Source organism: Aquarana catesbeiana, linkage group LG01, assembly GCF_042186555.1.
Source record: "Aquarana catesbeiana isolate 2022-GZ linkage group LG01, ASM4218655v1, whole genome shotgun sequence".
In the NCBI taxonomy this organism is placed as follows: Eukaryota; Metazoa; Chordata; class Amphibia; order Anura; family Ranidae; genus Aquarana; species Aquarana catesbeiana.
The window spans coordinates 605,197,920-605,207,567 of NC_133324.1; the positions used below are offsets into that span (position 1 = coordinate 605,197,920).

Here is a 9,648-nt window from a genome sequence, read left to right on the forward strand (position 1 = left end):
CATAGACATAAGAGCTGAAGCCTGTGTTCCCTGCTGGCAGCCCCCTATGTAGGTCAATCAGCTTCCTTCCTGCTCTGACATCCGCACACCTCGTCCAATAATGGAGTCCTGCCAGTCTATTGTCCATTATGGCTCACCAGCCAGCCTATTCACACTTCTCTCCAGCTCAGTAACAGTTAATAGGCATCAAGCAGCCACGCCCTCCCCTATAAATCCACCGCACGTCCACAAAAGGCAGCCAATGACTAGCCGGCTCACGGAGGCATCTCTTAACCCCTGCTTGTCCATCTAGGACGAACACTTCCTTGTATAGTACATGTTATGCTGGAATTCCAATGTATACAAGAGAACGTCCTATACACAAATAATGGTGGCTGGAATTCGGGTATACACAAGTCTGGCCAGGAAATGGAGTGGACATTCTCTAATAACAGAGTCTTATAGGAGGGCAGAGGGGCGGCCATCACTTACCATGGCGGCTGAGGTCTTCTAGGACGCGCTATCTCTCTCAGTGCAGTGGGCTCCTACAGCTGACTTACATGGTAGCCATTTTGAGTGTAGTGATACCGCGAGATTTGCTGTGTCCAGGAAGGAAAGGGGGAAAGCCGTGTGTTACATGGCGGGAGGGAGGGGGGAAAGCCGTGTGTTACATGGCGGGAGGGAGGGGGAAAGTCGTGTGTTACATGGCGGGTGGGAGGGGGAGAGCCGTGCCCTGAATGGCGCCCTTTCTCCTCATTGTGCGATGTGGGCAGTTCTCATATGTATCATTCCTGCCTTCACCTCACTCTGCACGTCCATATCTTTTACATGCCTTTGGGATGCTTTGTGGTGTGCTTTTTTTTTTTTTCACGATTTTTATTTCAAAAAATTTTTTTGCAAAGTTACATTTGCACGTTTTTTTGCGGTGCCTTCGTTTCCAGTCATTTTATAGAATAGTACAAGAGGAGTCATATTATATATTAAAATCCTCAACATTTACTTCATACAAAAGAACAAAGTGACAGAAAAGTTACATTATTCTTATGGGGGGCATACACTGCTTTCACACTAATTGCTTTTTCTTCCGTTAAAAAAAAAAAAAAAGCGAAAGAGAAACGCATGCCCATTAAATCCTGTGGAACTCTCTAAGTTGCGTTTTTTCAAAGTCCTGCATGCTGTATTTTTGGTGCGGTAAACCACACCAAAAACGTACCTCCCCATTGAAATACATGGAAACCGCATCATAAATGCACCGCCGTTACTTTATTTATTTTTTGTGTGGGTTTTGGATTCACATGCCTTTTTTTCACAAGTGCAAAATGCACCGAAAACAACAAAAATGCATTTTGTTTTTTTGTTTGCAATGGAGCAGTGTGAAAGTAGCCTTAGGTGACTTCTAGAAGATTTACTTGATGACTTGACTTCCAAAAGATTTACCCCCTTCCTGACCAGGCCATTTTTTTGCGATACGGCACTGCGTTACTTTAACTGACTATTGTGTGATCACCTCTGCGTGTTTTTTTTTTTTTTTGGCGCTATAAACAAAAAAAGACGGACAATTTTGAAAAAAAAAAATATATTTTTTACTTTCTGCTATAAAACATATCCAAAAAGAAAATGTAACAAATCAAAATTCTTCATAAATTTAGGCCAGTATCAGTGGCGGCTGATGCTCCATTGGGGGGGAGGCTGGGGGGTAGACAAACCTGACCACAGCACAGACATCCCCCCCCCCGGTCGCTCCAACCTGCCACCCCACAATAACCCCACCGTCGCTCAAGCCCACCACCGCACACCATCCCCACAACCCCCTGGTCGCCGCCTTGCTCGCCCTCTGGCCTCCTGTTAGCCCTGATTGCCCAGGAGGAGAAACGGGAAGACAGTGAATATTAATTTGCTAATGTCACACAACAGGGTGGGCTGCGCGCCATTCTTCCAGAAGCGCATTTGTGAGGTCAGGCATTCATGTTGGACGAGAAGTCCTGGCTCGCAGTCTCTGCTCTAATTCATCCCAAAGGTGTTCTATCAGGTTGAGGTCAGGACTCCACTCCTAAACTTGCTCATCCACGTATTTATGAACCTTGCTTTGTGCACTGGTGCGCAGTCATGTTGGAACAGGAAGGGGCCATCCCCAAACTGTTTCCACAAAGTTGGGAGCATGACATTGTCCAAAATGTCTTGGTATGCTGACGCCTTAAGAGTTCCCTTCACTGGAACTAAGGGGCCAAGCCCAACCCCTGAAAAACAACCCCACACCATAAGCCCCCCTCCACCAAATGATTTGGACCAGTGCACAAAGCAAGGTCTTTGGAGATGCACTAATGTGAATGGAGCCTCACTTACGCATGGGGGAGACTGACTAACTAACATCTCCAGTGACACTAATACGGTGATCAGTGCTAATACTATACAATGTCACTGTACTAATGACACTGGAGTATGAATTTTGGGACCAACTTGCTGGCACTGGCAACCTTGAAACCCGAAGATCAACCCCCCCCCCCTCCCGTGGTTGGCCATGGGGAAAGTGCATTAGCATTACTGTTTAAACATCCAGGTTTGTAGTGAATGGAATGATTGAACCAGGCAGGCTGAGGTTCGTAGCACTGTTCTAAGACCCTGAGTCTGGCAGTTTCCAAATGGGCAAGTGGATTGTTGTCTGTGTCGATATTCAAATGCCTGCTCAATAGGTACTCGGCAAACCTCTCAGTTATTGCAAAGACTAACCAGCAACTCAAGTTTAAAGGAGCTGCAGTTGGCTGGTTTCTGTTCAGTAGTGTGTAGACCCTGTCTGGTATATGCAAATACTCTTTCAGTCCCATCTTAATCCTGAGCGATCACAGCTCCTGTAAGCTGCTGTCACAGTGTTCCCGGAGGGTTTTGAGGTAGTCATTGCCAGGATGGGAGTAGTTGTCAGTATTTCGTTAAGAGTCTCAAAACATTTGACTTGAGCCACTTGCAGTTAGCACTAATGAAAGGTTAATATTTATCTTTTAGATTAGTGGGCTGTCTGCACAATAACTAGTTGAGTGGGGCTGCAATCCATGCAAAGCTCAACCTCGACTAATAGCCCTCTACCCTCAAGATGGAACATAGCTCCATCACATTAGAGGAACTGAATCTATTCCCTCTTGAGAAGAGGAGATTAAGGGGGAATATGATCAACATGTACAAATACATAAGGGGTCCATATAGTGACCTTGGTGTTGAGTTATTCACTTTAAGGTCATCACAGAGGACAAGGGGGGACCCTTTACTTCTAGAGGAAAAGAGATTTAATCTCCAAACATGGAAATGTTTCTTAACAGTAAGACCCCTTTCACACTGGGTCGTTTTGTAGGCGATATTGCGCTAAAATTAGGGCCTGCAAACCGACCTGAAACAGATGCTGCTGTCTTTCACACTGGAGCGGTGCGCTAGCAGGGCAGTAAAAAAAGTCCTGCTAGCAGCATCTAAGGAGCGGTGTGTATACCGCTCCTGCCCATTGAAATCAGTGGGGCACCGCGGCTATACCGCCGGCAAAGCGCCTCTGCAGAGGTGCTTTGCGGTGGTTCTTAACCCTTTTTCGGCCATTAGCGGGGGGTAAAACCACCCTGCTAGCGGGCGAATAGCGCCGCAAATCCGACGGATTACCGCCGACGCACCTCCCGCCCCAGTGTGAAAGGGGCCTAAGAGCTTTGAAAATGTGGAAAACTCCCTCCAGAGATGGTTCTGGCCAGCTCAGCAGAAAGGCCCGGATTCTTACCTAAATATACATAGTATAACTGGATACTAACATTTATAGGTAAAGTTGATCCAGGGAAAATCCGATTGCCTCATCAGGAAGGAATTCATTTTTCCCCCTGCTGTTACGAATTGGAGCATGCTTTGCTGGGGTTTATCACCTTCCTCTGGATCAACTGTGGGTGAAGGATTGTGTATATGGGATTGTATATGTGTGTGTGTGTGTGTGTGTGTGTATATATATATATATATATATATATATATATATATATATATATAAACTTTTTTTTTTTTTTTTTGGTTGAGCTAGATCAACTTGTGTCTTTTTTCAACCTGACTATCTATGTAACGTTCCGGTTTGTATGGCCTGAGTTTTGAGCAGATACGCTGATATCCCTTCGGCGTCAACCACATGCCCCAGGTAGTGTATTTGTGCTCGTATGAGATAGCACTTTTCCAGTTTGAGTATGAGTCAATCAGGTAAGAACCTAATCTGGATATGCAAGGCAGTTCTTGAAATATCTGAAAAATATTTGGTCATCAAGGTAGATCAGGACCGATTCCAAGATTTAAGTCTCAGTGGCATCATTCCATCAGTCTTTGAAAAGTGCTCGGGGCATTGGTCAAGCCAAAAGGCATCTGATTAATCTGATACAATACTAGAGGGGCGATAAAAGCTGTAAGGCAAGGGTCTTGAATTAAAATTCATGAAGGTCCAGTCAGTAAAATCTTCTTCGAGCAGAGGTCCAAATCTCATATTTTTGCTAACATATTATTGCCCCCTTTACATCACAGTCTCCTCTTTACACCAGTGTCCCCCCTTCACATCATAGCCCTCTTTACATCAGTGTCTTACACCCCTTTCACATCACAACCCCCCTTTAAATCAGTGTCCTCAGCCCCCATTCCACATCATAGATCCCCCTTACATCAGTATCCCCCCCCCCCCCAAATCATAGCCACCTGTTTGTCAGATTGGATGGAGAGCGTCTGTGAACTGCAATATTCAAGTCTTGCCACTGATTTTCAATTGGATTTAGGTCTGGACTTAGACTGGGCCATTCTAACACATGAATATACTTTGATCTAAACCAGGGATCTTCAAACTTTTCACTTCAAGAGCCACAATGTAAATTTTACACAAATTTTCAGGCTGAAAAAAACAAAACAGTTATTTATAAATGAATCCGCAGCAGCAAAATAGAAAAGAATTTGGCAGGCAACTGGCAGATGTGCTGGATGGTACTCCTGTATCCTCTGCTGGCACCTAAATGCTGGAGCATCATGTTATGGGGCCTTACACATTTGCACCCTACAGAGTATCCCTATACATCTCTATCCCCATAAGGGTCGCCCTGCAAATTGGTGTCCCCATCAGAGTTCCCCTCACATTTGTGTCACCATCAGAGCCCCCCACTTTCCCCTTCATAGACCCCTACAAACACATTTGTGTCACCATTTGAGTCTCCCACTTTCCCCTTCATAGACCCCTACAAACACATTTGTGTCACCATTTGAGTCTCCCACTTTCCCCTTCATAGACCCCTACAAACACATTTGTGTCCCCATCACAACCACATGCACATTTGTGTCCCCCTCAGAGCCCCCCCCAGACATATTTACAGTATGTCCTCATCACAGCCCCCCCACGTACACATTTATGTCTCTGCTCAGAATCTCCCACATACATTTGTGTCCCTCTGAGAGCCCCCCCATGTACTTTTTTGTCCCTCTCGGTGCCCCCCGTGTACTTTTTTAGTGCCCCCCCCATGTACTTTTTTAGTCCCCCTCAGTGTCCCCCCAGCACATTTGCCTCCCCTTCAGAAATCCCTATGTTGTGCAATCACCAGCTTCAGTGCAAATCTGCTGCACCTCCCAGCTCTGGTCCTGATGTTACATAGGCATCCTGTGTAAAAGACGTTGTAACAGTGGGACTGCAACCCGACAAAGTTTAAAGAGACTGGTCTCTGCAGTGAGTGTGAGGACTTAACGTGTGGGCCGGATGTGCCCCGCACTTTGGAGACCTCTGATCTAAACCATTCCATTGTAGCTCTGGCTGTATGTTTAGGGTCGTTGTCCTGCTGCAAGGTGAACCTCCACCCCAGTCTCAAGTCTTTTGCAGACTCTAACAGATTTTCTTCTAAGATTGCCCTGTATTTGGCTTCATCCATCTTCCCATTAACTCTGACCAGCTTCCCAGTTCCTGCTGAAGAAAGGCAGCTCCACATTATGATGCTGCCACCACCATGTTTACCGGTGGGGATGGAATGTTCAAGGGGATGTGCAGTGTTAGTTTTCCGCCACACATAGCGTTTTGCTTTTAGACCAAAAAGTTCAAATTTGGTCTCATCTGAACAGAACACCTTCTTCCACATGTTTGCTGTGCCCCCCACATGGCTTCTCGCAAACTGTAAACGGGACTATTTATGGATTTCTTTTAACAATGGCTTTCTTCTTGCCACTCTTCCATAAAGGCCAGATTTGTGGAGTGACTAATAGTTGTCCTGTGGACAGATTCTCCCACCTGAGCTGCAGCTCCTCCAGAGTTACAATGGGCCTCTTGGCTGCTTCTGTGATTGATGCCATCCTTGCCCGGCCTGTCAGTTTGGATGGATGGCCATGTCTTGGTAAGTTTGCTGTTGTGCCATACTGTTTCCATTTTCAGTGCTCCGTGAGATGTTCAAAGCTTGGGATATTTTTTTATAACCTAACCCTGCTTTAAACTTCTCCACAACTTTATCCCTGACCTGTGTGATGTGTTCCTTGGCCTTCATGATGCTGTTTGTTCACTAAGGTTCTCTAACAAACCTCTGAGGGCTTCACAAAACAGCTGTATTTATACTGAGATTAAATTACACACAGGTGGACTCTATTTACTAATTAAGTGACTTCTAAAAGCAATTGGTTCCACTATATTTTAGGTAGGGGTATCAGTAAAGGGGGCTGAATACTAATGTATGCCACACTTTTCAGATATTTATTTAGCAGCCTGGAGTTTAAGCAGGGTTGCTTCTCACAAATTTATTTGCCAGGAGTGGTTATCCTGGTTGATTGTTAGAGATCTATTGATTTCTCCCTAAGTTTGGCCTTGCTGCACTTTTCTCTTCTACCACTAGGTGGCCGGGTACTTGGTGGTACTAGATATGAGAAGGGCAACCCATGGTCAGGTTATGGGGTATCTCAGCCAATGGGCAGGGATTTTCTTGGAACCCTTGGCCTGCTGGGAGAGCCTATATATTTTGGTGGAGTCAGGTGATCTATGTTCTGTGCCACCTGGACGGCTGTCTGGGTGGACGTGTGTCGTATTGGCCCGGGCCTGCTAGGCTGAAGATTGCCTATCCCAGGGGCATCTGGCTGCTAGGCTACCTGAGGGCCTATCCAGACTCAAGAGAGCAGCACAGGGTTGGGACTGCGGCTTGCAGTCCAACCAGAGTTGACGGCTCTGCCGGCCGGAGAATCTGTCATGGTCGGAGGTAGAGGGGATGCTGCCGCCGCTAAGGGACCACCCTCCTTATTACCAGGGACCACAGTGAGTAACTGAAGCAAGTACCGGAGCAGTATTATCACCGAACGGGGCCGGTGGAGGATCGGGGAACTTCAGGCTTTGATCAAGTCAGAGACCCAGCCAGCGGAGGTGACACTTGCAGAGCAGCTTTGTGTGTCAAGCCAGTGACCGAGCAGGCCAGTGGGGTGAAGGTTGAGAAGTATCTGTGAGAGCCAAGCTAAGGACCCAGCAGAGAGGCAGGGGTAACGCTTGAGAAAGATACCACCGTGAAGATTGGAGGAGCTCAAGGGATTCAGTGGCAGTGAATCAGTGGGTCTAGTGAGAGACCGGGAGCTCAGTGTGCAGAAAAACTACCAGGAGAAGTTATAGTGAAAATGAAGGAACATTTACGCTTTGTGTTAGGCACTGTTAAAGACTGTTGCCGAGTGGGTGTGGTCTGAGCATGTCCGAGTGAGGACGCATGCCGTGATGAGAGCTCCCGGTCCACGCTAGCTCCAGACGAGGCAGACTGAGAGAGAGTCCAGAGCTTGAAAAAGGCCGAAGCAGTATCCCAGCGGCTCAGCGGCATGCAAGCGGGGAGACAGCGGGAGACTAAAACCTCCCGCAAGGCGGCCGGCGCAGCTAAAGTGGTGAAAATAGTCAAAGAAGGGGGGCAGCAGCCAGAGATACAGCAGTTCTTCCAGGAGGAGCGGGGACCTGATCCCGGAAGTGAACGGGTAGACGGGCTGTGCGGTACTAGTGAGAGACCTTCCATGCTAATTACACAAACACAGAGGGAGGTGAGGATGAGTCTGAAAGCCCTTCAGACTATCCCACAGAGCCCCCAGATGCATGCTGTGGTAGCTGGAAGATTACCTTTGCAGTGTGGGGATATGGAGCCAGGTAATCTGGGAATGGAGGATTTGAGAATGCTCATACTGGCTCTCCCTACTAGAGCGGATATAGAAGCTATCATTTTAAAGGCAGAGGAAACACATCATAAAGATCTTCAACAGGTACATACAGAGCTGCAAGCACTAGTGAAACGTGTAACAGACAGGCGGGATTGCAGACCCTGGAGCAAAGAGTGGCTGGTCTGGAGAAAGAAAAGCTCACCCAGGCAGATAATGCAGTGACACTACAGTTACAGCTACAGTTGGAGGACCGCAGTCGGCGAAACAATGTTCGGCTCAGGGGGATCCCAGAAACTACGGATCAGGAATATCTTCAGGACACGGTAAAGTCTATTTTAAAAAAATTGCTTGAGGATGCTACACCCCTCTAATTGGAGCTCGATAGAGTACATAGAACCTTGGGTTCTAGGCCCAGGGATTTAAGCCGCCCCCGTGATGTGATATGCCGCTTGCATTACTTTATGCATAGGGAAGCTATATTAGAGAAAGCATGGGAAGTAGGAGAGATAGACTTTCAGGGTGTACAACTGAAGATCTTACCTGACTTGTCCAGAGTCACACTACAACACAGAGCATTGCTTCGTTCGGTGTTGGAGCGGATACGAGAATGCGGCGGTACATATCGTTGGAGATTCCCAATCTCAGTTCTTATACGGAAGGGGGGTTCTTCATTCTGGCTGCGATCTAAAACGGACCTACCAGACTTTTTTTTGTTTCTAGGTGTTGAGCTATTCCCGGTTCCTGACTGGTTACAGCTATTTACACGGAGATAAGGTAAAGCTATAAAGAGCCTATATGCATTTTGACAAGATAATTAAACTCTGGAGGGGACATTAGGGGTAATAGATGGACAATAATTTTGTCTCTAGAGAAATGAGGGGGAGGGCAAATAAATATATATATATATTTTTTTTTCTTCTCTTGGCACTTTTAGGTGGGGTGTTTGGTTCGGGGTTTTTTTTTTTTTTTGGGGGGGGGGGCGGTTGGGTGATGGATATGGGGGGTATTTTTATTTTTAATGGTCACGTATAAATTATATGAGGGTATCAAATACGACAGGGAGGAGGGTGGACAGAAATATCTGTGTAGACCTGTAAATGCAGGAAGGAGGGGAGGTGGTGGACGGGGGTAGAAGAGGATGGTGGTCATAGTGGTGTCACCAATGCTGGCAGGAAGGACAGCCACTTTCCTGGTAGTGAACGTCTTCTCTCCCTACTTCCCCTCCTTCCTTCCTCCCCTACCTTTTCTGGGGTTTTCTTTCCCTTTTTTTTTTCTCACCCATATAGTAATGGTTCAATTAAAAATATAAAACGTTTTTTCAGTAACTTTAGGGGGACATGCGGGATGGATTCCCAGCAGTAGACTCCCTGGAGTTGAATGTTTGAGTCAGTGGTAAGGCGGTGGTCTGCTTTATGGGGGTGCCCACACCCGTCACATACGGAGTGCAGTGAAAAGGTAGAATTATGAAGGCGGTTTGAACTACACTGCGCTGGTTGGGATGAGGGGGGGGGGGCTCACTGACTGGGGGGTACTGCCTATTTAGTAAGC

General features: G+C 46.8%; 1 protein-coding gene across 2 annotated transcripts in view; it reads right to left on the reverse strand.

Moving 5' to 3' along the window:
* The window catches only part of LOC141107998 (zinc finger protein 414-like), a 35,637-nt gene extending 35,003 nt beyond the window's left edge, over window positions 1-634 (reverse strand). Inside the window, exon 1 of one of the 2 annotated variants that reach the window (XM_073599154.1) lies at window positions 472-634. Coding sequence is in view for 1 of the 2 variants with exons in the window: in XM_073599146.1 (XP_073455247.1) it covers window positions 472-474 (3 nt within the window). In the remaining variant the exon portion in view is untranslated. The remainder of the gene's footprint in view (window positions 1-471) is intronic. The other variant, XM_073599146.1, reaches the window with a different exon arrangement.
* Between the last annotated feature and the right edge of the window lie 9,014 nt (window positions 635-9,648).